The sequence below is a fragment of the Coenobita brevimanus genome, chromosome 58 (assembly GCF_032717465.1).
Source record: "Coenobita brevimanus isolate Jiangsu-jjx chromosome 58, ASM3271746v2, whole genome shotgun sequence".
Taxonomy (NCBI): Eukaryota; Metazoa; Arthropoda; class Malacostraca; order Decapoda; family Coenobitidae; genus Coenobita; species Coenobita brevimanus.
The window spans coordinates 30298048-30318414 of record NC_137011.1 but is presented as its reverse complement, the minus strand read 5'-3'; the positions used below and the strand labels follow the sequence as shown (position 1 = coordinate 30318414).

At 43.4% G+C, this 20367-nt stretch overlaps 1 protein-coding gene across 1 annotated transcript in view; it reads right to left on the bottom strand.

The window, feature by feature from the left end:
• Window positions 1-20057, bottom strand: part of LOC145402717 (uncharacterized) — a 66298-nt gene extending 46241 nt beyond the window's left edge. The window contains exons 1-2 of the mRNA XM_080274685.1: window positions 20028-20057; window positions 17270-17315 (exon numbers count right to left, since the gene is read on the bottom strand). Of these exons, the coding sequence (XP_080130811.1) occupies window positions 17270-17315; window positions 20028-20057 (76 nt within the window). The remainder of the gene's footprint in view (window positions 1-17269; window positions 17316-20027) is intronic.
• Window positions 20058-20367: the final 310 nt, after the last annotated feature.

Below are 20367 nucleotides of genomic sequence, written 5' to 3'. Positions count from 1 at the left end.
ACCATACTGGCTACAGTTTTGAACTGTCTCACCATCATCACCACCTCCACCACCACCACTAACCACAACAACAACAACCATTCATAACCAAATCCCTCCACCCACTTGTCTGCCACAACTCTCCACCACCACAACGAGCCCCAAACAATGGCCAACTACCGTGCCACAACGAGCAAAGACAAATTCACTGCAGACAACCCTCTCTGCTTTTCCCCTCTGTCTTAAAATATTTGCCTCTACTTATTGGGAAAAGAAACTTACTTGGTAATGTGTGTGTGTGTGTGTGTGTGTGTGTGTGTGTGTGTGTGTGTGTTTCATCTCCTCTCTTCCTACTTCCGCCATCTTTCCTGTCACTTTCTTTGACTCGTTTTGCCTTTTCAGGTACTTTTATATTCAGTGACAAGCCAAATGGTTTCCTGTAAGCCAGGAAACCACTTACACCGCTGGGTGGTAAGCATATAACCAACCCATACTTGTTCCCTACGTGCCAACAAGTGGGTTGGCAGCGGGTTAGTGCCCCTCCCCGTAAAACCACTAACTCAAAGACAAACGGCCACCCCTTGCGTCTTGTAGTCTTTTTCCGAGGAAACAATGTGCTGCATCCCATAGCTTTTCACAGGGATTTTCATTCCAGGGGAAAGTTTTATCACCACCACCACAATCGTCAGCATCGTTATCATTATCAGCATCATCGCCGTCAACATCGTCATCACTACAAGCCAGTGCAGCCACCATCACCACCACCAAAACCAATACAACTACCACTACCGTACCAAACCAAACAGCCCTGGGACTCAAAGACCTTGCTGGAAATAACGCAGGGAGGGGAAATGAAAGGAGGGGGTCATTACTCTTTCACAAGGCCATTTGCTGAAGTACGTGATGGAAGTATCAGGGGTGTTACATTGTGTGGGCAGGATGCACCACTGAGCTGGTGCGGGGAAAGAGGTGGGGGTAGTAAGGAGAAAGGAGGGAAGGATAGTGTAGACGCGGCAGAGGAATGGAATGGGAGAAAGAAATGAGTGGAAGGGGAGATGGGATGGAGAGAAAAGGAAAGAGCGAAATGGGAGACAAGTAGTCCTGCAGGAGGAGAAAGAAGGGGATGAACGAAAGGGGAGATGGGTAGTCCTGCAGACAAGGGGAAGGAGAAGGGAGACGGATGGAGAAGTGTGTATGGGGAGAAGCAGGGGATGGGGGAAGGAAAGAGGGTGGAACAGCTAGGAAGAAAAGAGAGAGGACAGTTTACAAAGGAGGAGGGGGAGAAGTGGAGGGGATATTAGTGCGGGAAGGGAAAGCAAATGCCATGAGAAGGAAGGGACAGAAAAAGGGTAACGAGAAAGGGAAAGGAATCAGGAGAGACGGAGGTAGAAGGAAGTGGTGGGGACAGGTAGGAGGGGAAGGGGCTGAGAGAGAGGAGTGGAAGAAAAGATTAAAGGACAGGGAAGGAATGAGGGAGAGAAGAGGAGAAAATGATGGGAAGGGGAAGGAAGGAAAGGAGAATGGAAGAGAAAATGGAATAGCAGGCGGAAGAGGAAAAGGGAGAAAAGGGCAGGGGGAATGGGGAAAGGAGGGAAACGGATAAAGAGGTGAGGGAAAGGGGGAACATAATGAACATAAAGGAGGTACGGAAAATTAAGAGGGCGAGGAAACAAGGGAAGGTGAGGGAGAGGGAGAGAAGAGGAAGGGAGACGAGAGGGAAGAGAGAAGAGGGAGGAGAATGAGAAGAAAAGATGCGGGAGAGGAACAGGAATGAGAAAAGAAAGAGGGAGAGGTGAGAGTGAAGGGACAGGTGAAAGGAGGAAACACAGAAAAGGAAGAGAGAAGAGACAGAAAGGAGAGAAGAGGAGAGAGACAAAGAAAAGCAGAGAAAGGAGAAGGTTAGGGAAGGGAGAGAAGGGGAAGAAGAATGGAGAGAGAGAGAGAGAGAGAGAGAGAGAGAGAGAGAGAGAGAATGCGTATGGAGTTGGAAACCATATCGCTGCAGTAATATCCTGAGTCTTGTGGCAAGGTTGCAACAACTTTCGAATTACCTACCTCCCCCCCCCCCGCGTCTCTCGCTCTCTCTCTCTCTCTCTCTCTCTCTTTTCTTCGCCATCTCCTCTCTATCTCATCCCACCCTATGAATCCCAACTCTCCCAACCTCTTCTCCATCAGCTAGCCACTCCCCCTCTCCATCACCCCTTCCATCCCCACATCGACCAACATCCGCCACTCCCTCACCTTCCCAACCTCTACTCAGCTCCGTCTCTACTTCTACCGTCACCTCCTCACCTTTCCCCTCCCCTCTCCCACTTCCCCAACTTCTTCCACCCCTCCCCTCCCCTCATATCCCCGACCCTACCATAAAACCCTCCTCAAGCCTCAAACTCCCACCGAATATGCACTGGGTTTCCTAATACTGGGAGGAGGGAGAATAACAGAGGGGCAGATGGCTGAAAGAGGGGGGGAAGGCCAGGCTGGGGGGAAGGGAAGAAGTAGAAGGAAGGGAAAGGAGGAGAAAGGACGGGACGAGGAGGGGAGAGGAGGGGAAGCAAGGGGGAAAGAGGTTAGTGAGACGGACGGGAGGAATGGAGATGGAAATAGGAATAAAGGAGGGAATGATGAAAAAAAATAAAGATTAGGGAATGAAAGTAGAAAGAGAAGAAGCTGGGGAAGAGGATGAGGGAGGAAGTAAAAGAAGGAAACAGGTTAAAGATAATGAGAAGGAAGAGCAGAAATGGATAAGGGAAGAGAACAAAGAAGGGAATAATAAAGAAAAAACGATTGGAGAAAGAGGGTAGAGAGAGAGGAAGTTGAGGAAGAGGAGAGGAAGGAAGGGTATTAAGATTAAGATGGAAAAAGGAGGGAATTAGAAAATGAAACAGAGACTGGGGAATGAAGGTAAAAAGGGATGACCTACAGGAAGAGGTGACAATGGGAGGGTGAAAGAGGGAGAGGATGTGAAAATAGAGGAAGTGAGGATATGCAATGAGGAAAAGGACTGAAAGGGAAGTAGAAAAGGGGAGGAGGGAAGATGAGGCAGAAAAGGGGAAGTGAGGAAGGAAAGACTTAAGAGGAATGGAAGGGACACAGAATGGGAGAGGAAATGAGAGATGGACAAGTAGAAAAGAAAGGAAGGAGGATGAGAACAGTGGAGGGACGAAGAGGAGAGAGGAAAAAGTTTGGAGGAGGGAAAGGGGAAGGGGGTGAGGTGAAAGTGAGAGGGGAAGGAAGGAAGAAGAGCAAGGGAGGGGAAGTGGAAGATAAACAGAAGGAAGAGGGAAGAACAAATTAAAAGGAGGAAGGAAGGAGGGAGAGGAAAGAGGAAAGAAAGAATGAGAGGTAATATGAAGGTGAGGGGTAGAGAAGATGACAGAGCGTGAGTTGAAATGTGTAAGAGTGTCTGGAATGAAGTCAAAAGCAGTGGTGGTGTGCATATGATTACTGTAGTGCAGCTATGTCGTGTGTGTGTGTGTGTGTGTGTGTGTGTGTGTGTGTGTGTGTGTGTGTGTGTGTGTGTGTGTGTGTGTGTGTGTGTGTGTGTGTGTGTGTGTGTGTGTGTGTGTGTGTGTGTGTGTGTGTGTGTGTGTGTGTGTGTGTGTGTGTGTGTGTGTGTGTGTGTGTGTGTGTGTGTGTGTGTGTGTGTGTGTGTGTGTGTGTGTGTGTGTGTGTGTGTGTGTGTGTGTGTGTGTGTGTGTGTGTGTGTGTGTGTGTGTGTGTGTGTGTGTGTGTGTGTGTGTGTGTGTGTGTGTGTGTGTGTGTGTGTGTGTGTGTGTGTGTGTGTGTGTGTGTGTGTGGGTGTGTGTGTGTGTGTGTGTGTGTGTGTGTGTGTGTGTGTGTGTGTGTGTGTGTGTGTGTGTGTGTGTGTGTGTGTGTGTGTGTGTGTGTGTGTGTGTGTGTGTGTGTGTGTGTGTTTAAGAATGGCCACGTGTGCGGATGTGCAGCCGTGTGCATCGTGTGTGAGGAAGTACGGTCATGGAGCCACCAGATCAGGGATACTGTGACACCTATTATTGTGCTCTCTCTCTCTCTCTCTCTCTCCACTTTACACACCCCTAGTCCACCCTTCCATCCTTAATCCTCCATCCATCACTGTCAACCCCTACACAAAGAGACCGTCATTGGTTCCTTTATTCTCTCAAACTCCAGACAATTTTACCAGCCCTGGGGAGATTATTTTACCTGAAGGAGTTAGCTGTAGCCTTCACTGACGCGTCCAGTACTAAGGGTTCTCCAATGCTGAATAAAACTGTTTGGCAGGATGAAGAACAAGGTATATACAGACGTCATAGTGGTGAAGGGTTTAAGACGCTCATCCCCACTAACTGATACCGTAATGCAATATATTAGTTCCTGACATTTTGCCTCCCTCACTGCCATCATTATCTTCCATACTAACTCTATTACCACCACCACACCTACTACAACTACACACCCACCACCACAAGCCCACCAACATCACATGCCCACCAGCATCACCCAACCACCACCACCACCACAGGTCCACCAGCACCACCCAGACATGGGGTAATAGTAATATGTAATAGTAATAGTAACAGACTATTACAGGGTTTTCAAAGTAATAGTAATAGTAATAAATCACAAGTTCCTGGCTGTAATAGTAATCGTAACAGTAACATAAGGCAAAGTAATAGATTATTGTATATTACGTTCCCATTACAGACACTTCTTTAATACCGTTTACCATAATCAATAAAAACAGCCTCCTCACTTTAGTTACCTGTTGGTTGCTCTCCAGGCTGCAGGTACACCACAGGAGACCGTGCAGAATGGAGAGTGGTCAACAGGCCATCAGGTGATCTAGACACACTTGTGCATTCAGTGGAACAGCCTCCCAACGATAATGAAAATAAAAACCATTTTCAATTCAATTAAAGCCGTTATCATAAATATTATATTAATAGTAATAGTAATACTAATAGATGACCAAGTAGTAGTAATAGTAATAGATGACCACTAAAGTAATTATAATAGTTATATAATAGAGCAACTGAAATTAACAATAATAGTAATAGTAATAGAAACCCAGTAATAGACTCCATGTATGCCAGGCACTACCACCACTCCATCACCTCCACAACCACTCCTCCACCACCATGCCACGCACCAGCACCACCACAATCCCCACCACAAAAACCCCTTCACCACCACACCACAACACCCACCACACCATCACCACCACCTTCACCCCACAACCACTCCAATACCACTCTCCACCATCACCACAACTATTCCTCTAGCACTCTCTACCATCACCAGAACCACCCCACTACCATTCTCCACCATCACCAAATCCACCACCACCACCACCACACACCCACAGCCCTTATACAATGTGTGGGAACTTCCGTTTTCACTTCCGGTCTCCGCCTGAGCACTTCCGGTTTGCGACAATATTGACATATAAGCTGCTCAGGTCACACTTCAGTTCTCTCTCTCTCTCTCTCTCTCAATGCTGCTGAGGTCACTGTTCGGTTCACACCAACTTTCATTTCTCAATCCACTTACCTAACCCTGTTTATATAGCCATGTATATCTTTTCATCAATATATCTACCTATCTGTCTATCCATTTAGCTATTTATCTTTCCGTCTGCCTGTCTGCTTGTCTATCGATGTCTGTATCTATCCATACGTCTATCCATCTATGTCCTTCCATCTATCTATCCCTCTATCTGTCTATCCATTTGGCTATTTAACTGTCCTTCTGTCTGTGTCTATCTGTGTTTGTCTATCGATGCCTACCTACCTACATGTTTGTCCGTCTATCAATACGGGTATCTACCTACATACCTTATCTATGTGTATCTCTTTCTCTATATCAGTACCTATATCTATTTATCTTGAACGCTTACCCTACTTGGACTGACAATAAAGAACATGTTAATCAGTTTAGTTCAGGTAATTCCTCAGTTTACACTTCCATCAGTTCTCCTAAATACCCACATTTCATTTACCTTATGCGTCTATTAGCCTGATGCACCAGTCTTAAAACTGTTAGCTGCAGATGGTGGTCCAATGGTAGGACATCAGACTGCTAACTGAAAGAACGAGATATCAATCCCAGGCTGAAGCAAGAAGGATGAGATCTTTATTTCGCTAAAAGTCTTACCGATTTATCAAAAGACCCATCAACATGGCACAAATATACCCTCACTAACTATAGCCCCCCCCCCTTTTTTTTACATAACTTGGCCATTACTATAACTCGAATATAAGTCGTGCGTGTGTTAAATTTGATAAGGCATGATTTTGAAGCAGGAGTGTGCCTCATTGGATACCAGTGAAATTTACCCTCCAGTGTGACTGCACTTGGCTATCAGTTACGATGACAAGGGATAAGGGTCGTGTCATATGAAAACAAACTCGCTATACTGTCATAACACCTATACTACATGACACAACTTTAACATATACTCCGCATGGAAGGGAAGTATTAGTGCCGATGGGATGACACGTGAAGGTGTGTGACGCCACCCCTCGCACATACGAGAACTGCTGGGCCTCGAGGACACAAATTTCATCCCCAGAGTGGGACAGACACACACACAAAAATAAATAAATACATAAATAAATAAATAAATAACCATCCATCTATCTATAAGCAAACTTTTCAGCACAATCAGGAATGTAGGGGCCCGATATTTGGCTGTCACTTTGGATATTTAAGCTGAGGGTGACCAGATTCACACGCGACTGATTGATACTATGAAAGTAATAAACCTCAGTCACCTCTCATATGTAAACCTTTGCGGTCCTCATCCGGTTTCAAAGCCTTAACTCACTAGTGACTAGACCATTAGGCGTCATCAGGTTATGTGGTTAACACCCAGCGTAGTAAATGATTTCCTGGGTTACAGTGAACCAATCGGTTTGTTGTTCAGCACTGAGTCATCTGAAGGCATGATTCATTATAAGACAGGGTGGAAGTGAAGTTAGCAGGGGAGTGAAAGATAAAAATGGTAGATTACTAGTGGAGAAGGGAGAAAAAGTGAGCAGATGGAGGGAACACTTTAAGGAATTGTTGAACGTAGAGGATGGAAGTAATGCGAGTATAAGTGGCTGGGGAATGGCTGGGAGAAGGAGGGAGGTGAGAAGACAGGAAGAAATCAGTAGGATAGAAGTTGTGGAAGCAATGAAGAAAGTTAAATCGGGGAAAGCCCCAGGAATTGATGGAGTGTGTGGTGAAATGCTGAAGCATGGGGGAGAGATAGTAGTAGAATGGATGTGGAAGATGTGCAGATTGGCCTGGGAGGAAGGTAGAGTCCAGGAGGATTGGAAGTCAGGTATAATTATTCCCTTGTACAAAGGAAAAGGGGAAAAAGAAGTGTGTGGTAATCATAGGGGTATTTGTCTTCTTAGTATGATAGGAAAAGTGTATGGTAGGATACTTATAGACAGAGTTAGAGAAAGAACAGAGGAATTAGTTGGAGAAGAACAGGGAGGCTTTAGGAAGGGAAGAGGTTGTGTAGATCAGATATTCATTCTTAGATCTTTAGTGGAAAAGTTTCTAAAGAAGGGAAAGAAGTTGTATGCGGCTTTCATGGATTTGGAGAAAGCATATGACAGGGTGGATAGACAAGGATTGTGGAAAGTGTTAAGAATATATGGAGTAGATGGGAAGTTGTTGAATGCTGTGAAGAGTATGTACGATGGTGCGAAGGCTGCAGTGCGTGTGGATGGTGAACTAAGTGAATTTTTCTCTTTGAAAGTTGGTTTGAAACAGGGATGTGTCATGTCTCCATGGTTGTTCAATCTGTACATGGATGGGGTAATAAAAGAGGTACAAGGTAGGGTAGTGGATGTTGGAGTGGCCCTGGTGAGAGAGGATAGTGTTTGGAAACTGCCTGTACTGTTGTTTGCAGATGATACTGTGTTGTTGAGTGAAGACGAAGGGGAGCTGCAAGGCTTGGTGGATGAATTTGAGAGAGTGTGTAAGAAACGGAACCTAAAGGTGAATGTAGGGAAGAGTAAAGTGATGGTCTTTGAGAGAGGTGAAGTTAGTGAATGTACAGCGAGGTTGGATGGTGAGGAATTGGAAAATGTGAGTACGTTTAAGTATTTAGGTAGTGTGATGAGTAAGGATGGAGGTTTGGAGGGTGAAGTGCTTGAAAGGGTACAGCAGGGAAGAAAGGTTGCTGGTTCCTTGAAAGCAGTGATAAGAAACAGGGAAGTGAGCATGGAAGTGAAAAAGTTACTACATGACAGTATTGTGATACCAACTCTAACGTACGGAAGTGAAGCTTCGACATTGTTGGAAGGACACAAGTCAAGAGTGAGAGCAGTGGAAATGAGTTATTTAAGAGGAGCCTGTTTAGTCACGTGGAGAGACAGGCTGACGAATGAGGATATAAAGGAGCGTTGTGGTGTGGATGTGGATGTGATAGGAAGCGTTATGAGGAACACACTGAGGTGGTTTGGCCATGTGGAGAGGATGGAGGGTGAAAGACTGACGAAGAGAGTGTATGTGAGTGAGGTGAAGGGGGAAAGAGGGAGGGGGAGGCCGAGGATGAGATGGAGGGATGGGGTGGAGAGGTATATGAGAGAGGGGGGTGTGAGTTGGGAGCAGGGCAGTGAAATGGCGGGGGACAGGGCGACTTGGAGGCGATTTGTTTGCGGCCACCCCAAACGGGATTGAGGCGTCTGGTAAAATATATATATATATATATATATATATATATATATATATATATATATATATATATATACGGAGCCTCTGTGGTACAGTGGTAAAGTGTGCGTGTTCGTACACTAAAGAACGAGGGTTCGCGCCCAGCCAGGGTAATAAACTTTGGGAGCGTTCTTCAGGCCACGTACTGCATTGGCGGACACATGGGGTGCTGTGGTTGAACCAGTGTCGCATACTATAAAGAATGTTTGAGCCCATATGGCTTGCTCAGGCCGATTACACTTGGTTCACACACACATCCAAAGCCACTCCAGCACTACAATTACACTTACAAGCACTTCTCACCCTACATACAATCCCTACTAGACAGCCTAAGCCACTTGGTAGAGATACATTGACTGTATCGTCCCCACTTCTGTCGCGATAGGCCGGTCCTGCAGTGGATACTCAAACGGCTGATGAGATTATATATATATATATATATATATATATATATATATATATATTATAGACAGATATACATAGATAGATAGATACATACATACATACAGGCAGATAGACTGGTAGATAGACATAGATAGATAGACGGATACAGACAGCTATGCACAGACAGTTATGCATATATCCTGGCTCAGTCCGTCGGGGGAGGGGGCTTGAACTGGTGGGAAGAAACAGTAAAAAAAAAAGAATCTCTTGAGGTTGTATTTGTTGTGGAAACCTTGAATGAAGTCTTGGATTAGGTGTCTGGCAAACAATACAATAAGAAAAACGGCACTTTCTAAAAATTATAAGTGCGTGAGAGAGAGAGAGAGAGAGAGAGAGAGAGAGAGAGAGAGAGAGAGAGAGAGAGAGAGAGAGAGAGAGAGAGAGAGAGCTGGCGTGATAATGGTAAATGCTAAGATCAAGCAAAAATAGGAGTTTCCAAGTAATACCAACAATTGCGGAGTTTACTGGGTGCATTCATGTGCTTCTCAGCCTGCCTCTGTCACCTCCAAAGTGTGCAGTGAGAGTGAGGTCAAACAAATTGGGCCACACCGAGTCTGATCTTTGACACACGCATCAACATTATTATTATTATTATCATTATTATTATTATTATTGTTGTTTTGTTATTGTTATTATTATTATTATTATTATTATTATTACTAGTAAGGGTGCCCGGCGTTTTGCGAGTAAAATCTTAAGATCGTGCATATTGGCATTGTCAGGGACCCTGGATGGCCACTACCCTTGTGGGAGAAGATTCCCAGAGTCCCATTTTAACCAATGAACGTATGCTCCGCCTTGGACAAAATTTCCCAAGGATATAACTATTCCCCATGAACCTATTCTTATCTTGGACCTATTTTCCCACTACCCACCCACCCACCCACCATTCCCACCCTCCCTATCCACCTTCCTTCCCTGTCATCCACCCATCCTGCCCACCCATTCACCCACACTCACTGCCCCTCCACACCCACTCATTCATTCAACTCTGCCCACCTACTGTGCGTCACCCGCCCTGCTCACCCCACCAATCAATCCACCCATCCCACCCGTTGTAGCAAACAATGATATGGTTATAGAAGCTTAAAAAATTCTACGGTAACTGGTTACTATGTTTCCACCATATTGACGATTATTTCTAATTAATCGTGATAGGCACGAGGGGCGCCACTTAAGCAACAGTAATGTACACACATCCAAATTCGCCGTAAAAATTTATCCCTGTTAGAGCTGTTTAGAGAGTATTATATGCATCCCCACTGATTTCCGTAAAGGACTGACAGACAGATATTCCTTTATACTGTATATATACGGACTATTATTATTATTATCTTCAGCAATTTCATACAAAAAGCTCTCCTGTCCTAGACAAATCTCGAGGTATGGTATTGTTTTTCTTTTCTTTTACCTAATCTTTATTTGTCTACTCACTTCATATTCTACAGTTTCTTTACTCCATCTTACTTCCTGCCTCATTTCTCTTCTGCCATCTTTTCCTTTTTTTCCTACCTTTTCCCTCCTTTCATTATATACTTCAGCATGTAGAGTTAGATCTCGTAGTCATAGTCTACTGTGTAATAAACAGCCTCGAGAGGACCATAACGTCAGTAGCTGTTTGCTTTCCTTTGAACTCCATTGTACTTTGTACGGAACTCCTCTTTTTCTTCCACCCTGTGTCCTGTCTCTCTCCATCTCCTTGCCTTGACATGCTTCTTCGTCTCCACCCTCCCAATCTCTGTTCTCACAATCTTGCCTCTCCAAACTTCTCCCTCTACCTTTTTATTTATAAACTTTCTTCATCTATCTATCTGCATTTTCTTTTCATATCTAATTACTGTACCTTTTGCCTCATTTTCTATCTCCACCTTCACCCCCTCTCTCCATCATCCTCTCTCTCGTATCTCCCCACCTGCCCTGTCTGTTTTTTCTGTTTACTTACAACGAAAATGTGTAAATCTTTTCAAAACCAACACAATTAGTCTATCTGAAAAAGTAAAGCGATAGCCATTTTTTAATTTATGATAATAGGTTCCATTTACTTTCCAATTCTGCAGTGTTTTTTTCCTCCTGCAAACTACGAATACTTGCAAGTGCATGAATCCTTACGAGTATCGAAGAAAGAAAAAATAAAATACTGTAATGTGCTTTGATATATGATTATACGGTATTCTTTTTTTTTTTCTTTTTTTTTTTTTCAAATCTGATCATGGCATTTTGATGAATTCTCCAATACATTTTTTCTTTCATAACTAAAGAAATATATAAACGAAAAAAGAGTGTAAGTATCTGGTAAAAACAAAGCTATTTTGTGTGTGTGTGTGTGTGTGTGTGTGTGTGTGTGTGTGTGTGTGTGTGTGTGTGTGTGTGTGTGTGTGTGTGTGTGTGTGTGTGTGTGTGTGATTAAGGCAAACGATAACTATAGGCAAAACAGCACTTTCAAAATAACAGCAACAATTTCTGAGTGTAGTGACAGCATTCATGTGGTGTTCAGCCTGCCTCCGTCACCCTCAGAGTGCACGCTGAGGGTCAGGTCAAACACTCTGGGTCGCAATGACACTTTTACTTTACTCCTGCTGCCACCACATACTTTTTCCGACTTAACCCTTTCAAGCAGAGAATGAACTTTTCTTACTTTCTTGCTCCTCCTAGATATTTTATTAAAAGTATATGAGAGTCCCATGGTAGTGAAAGCTTTAACAAAGATACCACGTAGCCCCCTCCAGTTTAGAAATTCCCCCAAGGCTGATGTAATTGCTGTATGATAACTGGAATAAAATAAGAAAATGTGCCACCGTACTGAAAGCGTTAATACAAAGAGTTAATACTTTATCCTGGGAAATATCTTAAAATACCTCCGAACTGTACACACCCACTGGCCTCTCTTTCCTTCCCGGAGCTCTGGCAAGTACATTTTCTGGAATCAAAGAACAATAACTACAAACAAAAACACTATCATGGTCGTGTGTTCCTATGCATTTACTCCAATTAACGTAAAATCGTTATATTAAGCTGAGAGTGAGTTATAGGATCCTGAGTTATAATACTGTCTCCATTAACCCTCTCACGGTTGGAACAAATCTAGTAATTCATTCTATCTAATATTAAACGATTTTATAAGTAGTGAATGCGTCATAAAAGTACTACAGTGTTAAAATGAAAAAGTTATGTGTATAAAGGAAAATTCGTGAAGGATAAAGAAGGCGACAGAAATATACTTCATGCTTCACGAAATTATGGGTGTGGTGAGAATGTGTCACGAACTCACACGCTATCTCACACTGGTTATTCTCTCTCTCTCTCTCTCTCTCTCTCTCTCTCTCTCTCTCTCTCTCTCTCACACACACACACACACACACACACAATAGTCACAAAGTCATAAAAACTCAAAAACACTCACTCAAAATAACACACACACACACACACACACACACACACAATAGTCACAAAGTCATAAAAACTCAAAAACTATCTATCTATCTATATACCTAGGCTGCTTCTCCCAAGGAAAGGGAGGTAGCCGAGACAGGACGACTCACTCTCCATTTACTCATCCATTCAAACACATTCATTCGCATCTTAGCCCCAAAGGGGAGAACGGACAGATCCTCACCGCATCACACCGCACAATGGTCAACTGCGCAATGCAATCAGTGACATCCGCAGCAGGGCCCGACAGCAGAACTGGTTTACCCCTGCCACATCATAACAGACCCATCCCCTTACCCGCACCTGACCTGACTAGCTGATCAGACCAAATGCGGGAGAATATCCCCTCAGGGCTGCGTCATCACTTATTCATTCACAATTTCTCTCCATTTATTTCTGTCACGCACAGCCACTCTTCCTTGCTCAACAGACATCCCTCTCGCATCCAGCGCTCTCTTCACACTGTCCATCCATCCTATTCGTGGTCTCCCTCTCAGCCTTACACCTCTCACATCAGATCTAGTTATCTTTTTCACCAATCGTTCATTATCCATTCTCTCCATATGCCCAAACCATTGCAACACCCTCTGCTCAACTCTACCAGCCATCTCCCGAACAACTCCAGTTCTCCTTCGCACTTCATCATTTCGCACTCGATCCATACGCGTCACTCCACACATACTCCTCAGACATCTCATCTCCATTACATTCAAACTTTTCGTCTCTGCTACACCCACATTCCATGTTTCAGCCCCATATAATGCAGTTGGTACCACAACACCCTCATACAGCCTTCTCTTTACATCCATTCTAAGCGAACGACATTTAAACACTTTTTTCATTCCTCCCAGCACCTTTCCTACTTCATTTATTCTAAACTTCACTTCTGCATCTATTCTTCCATCCACAGCAACATGTGACCCTAGATATTTAAAACAATCTACCTCCTCAAGCAACTCACCATTCAAAACTATATTCATCCCCCTACCATTTATCAACCTCGTACACTTCATCACTTTACTCTTATTCTCATTTACTTTCAATTTCCTCCTTTCACACACCCTTCCAAACTCCTCTACCAACTGTCTCAATCTCTCCTCTGAATCAGTCACCAGTGCAGTATCATCTGCAAACAGCAGCTGCTTCAGATTCCACTCTCCTCCATCAACATTTACCAGACTCAGACCACCTAAAACTCTTGCATTCACCTCCCTTACAACACCATCCATGTAAATATTAAACAACCAAGACGACATCACACATCCCTGTCGCAGCCCCACTCTCACGGGAAACCAATCACTCACAGCATTTCCCACTCTTACACACGCTCTACTATTTACATAAAAACTTTTCACCCCTTTTAGTAACCTACCATCAAGTCCATACAATCTTAAAACAGTCCACAAAGCCTCCCTATCAATTCTATCATACGCTTTCTCTAAATCCATAAATGCCCAAAACACATCCTTGCCTTTTGCTAAATACTTTTCACACACTTGTCTCACAGCAAACACCTGATCAACGCATCCCCTCCCTCTCCTAAAGCCACACTGCTCATCACTAATCACTCCCTCTGTACCCTCTCTAACTCTCATAATTAACACTCTACCATACACTTTACCTACAACACTCAACAGACTTATGCCCCTAAAACTTGTACATTCATACTTATCACCCTTGCCTTTATACAACGGGACCACACAAGCACTTGCCCAGTCAATTGGCACCATACCTTTCTCAAAGCACACATTCAACAATCTTACTAACCAGTCAACAATAGTCACTCCACCACCCTTCAGGCATTCCACAGCACACCCATCCATACCTGCAGCTTTCCCTGTTTTCATATCCTTTACTGCCTTCTCCACTTCTTCCTTTGTGATCAAAGAATCATTCAACTCTCCCAACACATTTATTCCTTGCACCCTTCCATCTGCCATAATCTCAGCCACCCTTTCCTCCTCTACATTTAACAATCTTTCAAAATACTCTGCCCATCTCTTCCTTACTGCATCCATCTCAATTAACATCCTTCCATCCTCTGCTTTTACTCGTTCTTCCTTCCCAGACTCTCCCTTTCGCACCCTTTTCACCTCCTTCCAAAACATTTTCTTATTCTGTTGAAAATTCTCTGTCAGCCGCCTACCCCACCTCTCATCTGCTGCCACTTTAGCATCACGCACAGCCCTTCTCGCTCTATTCCTCTTTTCCTTATACCTTTCATATGACATCTCATCCTTCCTCTGCAGCCTCACTTCATATGCCCGTCTCTTCTCAGCCACAGCCATACTTACTTCCTCGCACCACCATTCACTTCCTTTTCTTACACCACCACCCACACGTCTCACACCACACACCTCTTCTGCATGCCCCACCACAGCACTCTTAAACAACTGCCATTCCTCCTCCACGCTGCCATTTTCCCGATCTTTCACTGCGTTCCACTTATCTTTCAATTTCTCCTGATACTCTATCTTTTTCTCTCTTTTATCCAACTCACTCACTTTCAAAACCTCCCTGCCACACCTAACCCTCCTAGCTCTCACCCATCTCTTACCTACTCTCAACTTTCCCTCCACCAGGTAGTGGTCAGACATACCTCCACCCTCCCCTCTCAGAACTCTCACATCCAACAATCTTCCTATTACATTCCTAGACACAACCACATAGTCCATCAAGGCTCTATCAACAACCCTTCCACCCTCCTGTCTCACCCATGTATACTTATAAATATCTTTCTTCTCAAACAACGTATTCCCAATCACCATCTCTCGCTCAACACACATCGCTATCATTTGTTCCCCATTTTCATTTCTTCCAGGCACACCATGCATACCAACTACGCCTTCAACTGCTACATTTCCCACTCTAGCATTCAGATCTCCCATCATTACCACATTCACATTCGCTCCAAAACTCTGCAGACACTCATCAACATCATTCCAGAAAGACTCCCTCTCTTGTTCATCCCTTTCACTACCAGGCCCATATGCACTAACAAACACCCACAACTCACGTTCAAATTTCGCTTTCACCCACATCAGTCTCGATGACACCTCCTTCCATTCAATCACACACTGCTGTACTTCCGGACTCACTAACAAGGCCACACCTTCTCTTGCCCTTCCTCTATCAACACCTGACAATCTTCCATTCACACTTCCAAACACTCACTCAAAATAACACACACACACACACACACACACACACACACGACCATCAAGTGATCCTGACCGACCCGGTGAATTACACACACACACATACATACATATATACTCTCTCTCTCTCTCTCTCTCACACACACACACACACACACACACACACACACACACACACACACACATAATAACCCTCTAACATAAATACTCAAAACAAAAAATGCAACACACACACAAAATAATCACAAGGTCACAATTAACATAAACACTCGCTCAAAATAACACACATACACACACACACACACACACACACACACACACACACACACACACACACAAGGGAAAGACGGAAACGACGGCGGAACTAAGCATTTACCCAACCCCTCCCCTCCCCCCTACCCCACCCACAATACCCATCCCCATCCCACCCCCCGGTCACCTAAGACGGGGTGGGAGAGGAAGTGGGGAAGGAGGGGGGAGAGTGGGTGGAGTCGGGTTACACCTTTTCTTCATCAGTACTTGTGTTTTGAGAGAGAGAGAGAGAGAGAGAGAGAGAGAGAGAGAGTGTGTGTGTGTGTGTGTGTGTGTGTAAATATGTCCGCGTAACTGTTTTGTTGGATTAAGATCTAAGCAACATTTGACTTCAATAAGAGTATAGAGAAAGTGCGAGGACACAGAATGAGAGAGAGAGAGAGAGAGAGAGAGAGAGAGAGAGAGAGAGAGAGAGAGAGAGAGAGAGAGAGAGAGAATATAACACAGTACTTGAAAACCTCATCCTCACCATATACCACCACCCACACCCTTCATCACCACCCTCACCACCTCTATATTATCCTACCCAGTACTCAGCCAACACTTGTACCTTTCCTGAACATGTACAGTCCTTCCACACACCTGCCCACGCCTCCATCACCTGTAATTACTCTCACCGCCCCAACACCTGTAATTCCCTCGGAACATGTAATTATCTTAACACCTGCAGACATTTTGAACACGTGCATTTACCCTTCGATACGTGTAATTACCCTAGGCACGTGCATTTACCCTCAAATACGTGTAAAAACCCTAGGCACGTGTACACAGCACGTGTGATTGCAACGAGGACTTACCAGTAGTAAGCACCTATAACTAACTTTTGTGTGGAATTTAAGAGAGCATGCGTAAACACACAGTATGTGAGATTACGTGTGTAAATGTAACACTGAACTAATGCATTCATTTTTAATACGTGAAATTAAATTAGGTACGTGTAATCAAGCACACACCTCATTAACTTGAGCACGAGTAATAAAACACAAACATTATTAGCCTGGATGCGTGAAACTAATATGTGTATTCACCCTTAACACGTGTATTCACCCTTAACACATGCGTTCACCTTTAACAAGTATAATTACCCTGAATACTTGTATTCACCCTTAACACGTGCGTTCACCTTTAACAAATATAATTACCTTGAACACGTTTACTCTCAATGTAAATATATGGACTCAGCCTACGCACTCATTAACCTCTTAAAAAACCGTGCACTACCCCCACCTCCCCCAACACATGCAATATCATCTTACCTGCCACTGGTGAGAGCTTGTCCAGCACGGCCCAGCGCTGCTTCCACTGTGGATGAAGAAAACACAGTATACAAATAACAGTCAGCAATTCATGTTCAACTGCTTCATAAACCAGACTCACATTTTCCGACAATACACAGTGGAAAAGTGACTAAAATTAATAAACATTCTCTATTAACATCTAATTTAACGTGTATGCCTACTACTACTTCTATCAGAAACGTAAAAAATAAAAATAAAAATAAAATGAGAGCAGCACCAGCGTTTACTGAGAAGCCATCAATCACCTTTACAAGTGACTTTACAACAGGTGAATGTAGACAGGATGCTTAGATGCCACACCAATAACGCGCCCATACTCTGACCTTTACCCGCTGACCTTGATTTCTGACGCTCTGTATCAAAATCGAATAACTTGCTCCAATGCGCGCGCGCACACACACACACACACACACACACACACACACACACACACACACACACACACACACACACACACAACGTATGTAACAACTTTGATCCAAACAGACTCAGACTCTGATTAGATCAACATAATTATATACCTTCACTTACATACTTTTTTTCATAATAACAATATATAATAAAGACAAGTTGTTGCTGTGTGTGAATGTGCGTATGTTCGTGTCTTTCACAATACCCGGTAACGGTAATAAATATCGACCTTTAATTTTTTTTGCATTAGGTCGGGTTAAGTCCAGGAGTGTCAGTAAAATACCAGAAATTATTGGCAATTGCACGTCGTGACACGAGAAAATATGCGAAAATCATTCGTTCGTTTCTTTCACGAGAACGGTAACAAACATCGATCTAATTCTTTTTGCATTATGTCAGGGTACCATTAGTTAGTGACAGAAAAATACCAAACAATAATACTGGCTATCCCGTGCAACGCGACGGCGTGATATTGTCGGAAATCGCGACATGCAAAAGTATGTGGAAATAACTTTTTCGACTTTTTAGTCAGAACTGGTCATTGTGGGCTCAGTAACGTATAGAAACAAAGATAATGATATCTGCAAACATTCTGTGATGGAAAGGACATTAGTTAGCCCGCAACATTTTTGCGGGCAGGCATATATATATATATATATATATATATATATATATATATATATATATATATATATATATATGGCCACCCCAAACGGGATTGAGGCGTCTGGCAATATATATATATATATATGTAGAGAGAGAGAGAGAGAGAGAGAGAGAGAGAGAGAGAGAGAGAGAAAGGCTTTCTAGCACCTTCTTTAGTTATTATTATGAATACAACATTGTGTTTTTAATGTCTTTATAACATCAACAAAGACTATATACAACACACATGACAATATTAGCCATTTCGATTGCGTATTTTTAAGATTGATTTTTGCTGCCTCCGGGATTTTTTTATACTGATTTTTTCGAATTGGAACGATACGATAGAGCCTTGGTTAATGAAGCTATGTGAGGTCTTTTCTTGCCTTTATACAACTGGTCTGGGTTCAAAATACAATACATCATTATATTCAAATGGTTACCATGCCATTTTATGCAAAAATGTACTGGTAAAGAAGTGTTAGGACATCTTCTAACCTTGCCAGAATACGGCCCATGGACTCTGTCAGTAAGGAAATGCTTTGACAGATACAGTCTTTTCCGTATGTATGAAGACACGAGTACGTAAATGTAATTCACTGTACTTGCTTTAATCCATTCAGTTTGATGACGTGTGTGTGTGTGTGTGTGTGTGTGTGTGTGTGTGTGTGTGTGTGTGTGTGTGTGTGTGTGTGTGTGTGTGTGTGTGTGTGTGTGTGTGTGTGTGTGTGTGTGTGTGTGTGTGTGTGTGTGTGTGTGCTGGAGAGGGACGCTTTCATGTGGTGGCACAGATACGGCCTGGCGGTGGGATGCCCAGTTATGTATACGTCCTTGTCTCTCCCCTCCCTATTTCTCGGAAGGAGGATGGTGGACTGTGTAAATAGCAGCTTTGGCCAACAGTTTACCGGGTTCACGTTCAGTTAAGTATGGAGTTGCCGCTGCTACTTTTTTTTTTCTTTCCAGCATCGGCCAATGTCACTGAACTTATGAAGGACTCCTGTTAGAGAAGATATGAAGGCTATATCTTACCTGTCCAGTTTGACGAGTTTCTTCTACCTTGAATAAAACAGTCTTCAAGTCACAAGAATAAAGCACTAAGAAGTCCTTGTAGTGAACTGGTAAAAAATAAAGAAAAAATATCCAGGCATGGTTCAGTCGACATCACGGCAAGTCCGGTAGAAAGTGTTAATGAACTGATCTGGTTTAGTTTCTGGCCATTGCAAAAGTAGATATCAAAGGCCAAGGTCAGCTTCTTCAACTGCATGTACAATATTTTTTTATTTTTTTATTTTTTTTGCTGGCAACACGTGCCACTTGCATGTTAACCTCTTCAGGCAGATGACTTCATTTTCAGTTCATTGTTGTAGCCACCAAATGATTCTGCTTAGCTTAGAAAAGATTTTCAAGACTGGATATGGAAGATGTAACTTTCATCAACCAGTTCAGTGCAAATATTTCCTTTAAATCGCATTAAATCGTCTTGTTCTGCAGCTAAAGAAAAAAAAAAAGTCATTGTGTTGAGATGACGTTTTCAGTAGGACGATTTCATTTTCAATACCCTTGCTATGGACGATTATACTCGTTTAAGGAAGGACATCTGTGACTACAGGGAGTAACCAGCGACTTGACGCCTACACCACAAGACGGCATCATTACTCACTTGTATGCATCCTCTCCTGTCATAAGTCATCGGCAATGCTTGCCATTCTATCATTTCAATAATTTCTAAGAGAGTAAATGCAGCCTACCTTGTATGATCAGACCACCTCACTGGGATAGTGAAGTCTAAGTGGTCTCTGCATCTGCTCAAATCTATAAATGTTATGCCGCATACCCTCTCACCTGTTGTTCCTATATATTAATCATTCCACCATCAATTTCTTCCACCATCCTTTCATCCAGTTTCTCCAGACACCTCGTACCACTCGTCTTTCTTACAGGTGTCTTATTCGCCCCTGTGTGGATTGCAGCTCGAGTGTGTGTGAGAGGCTCATCACATA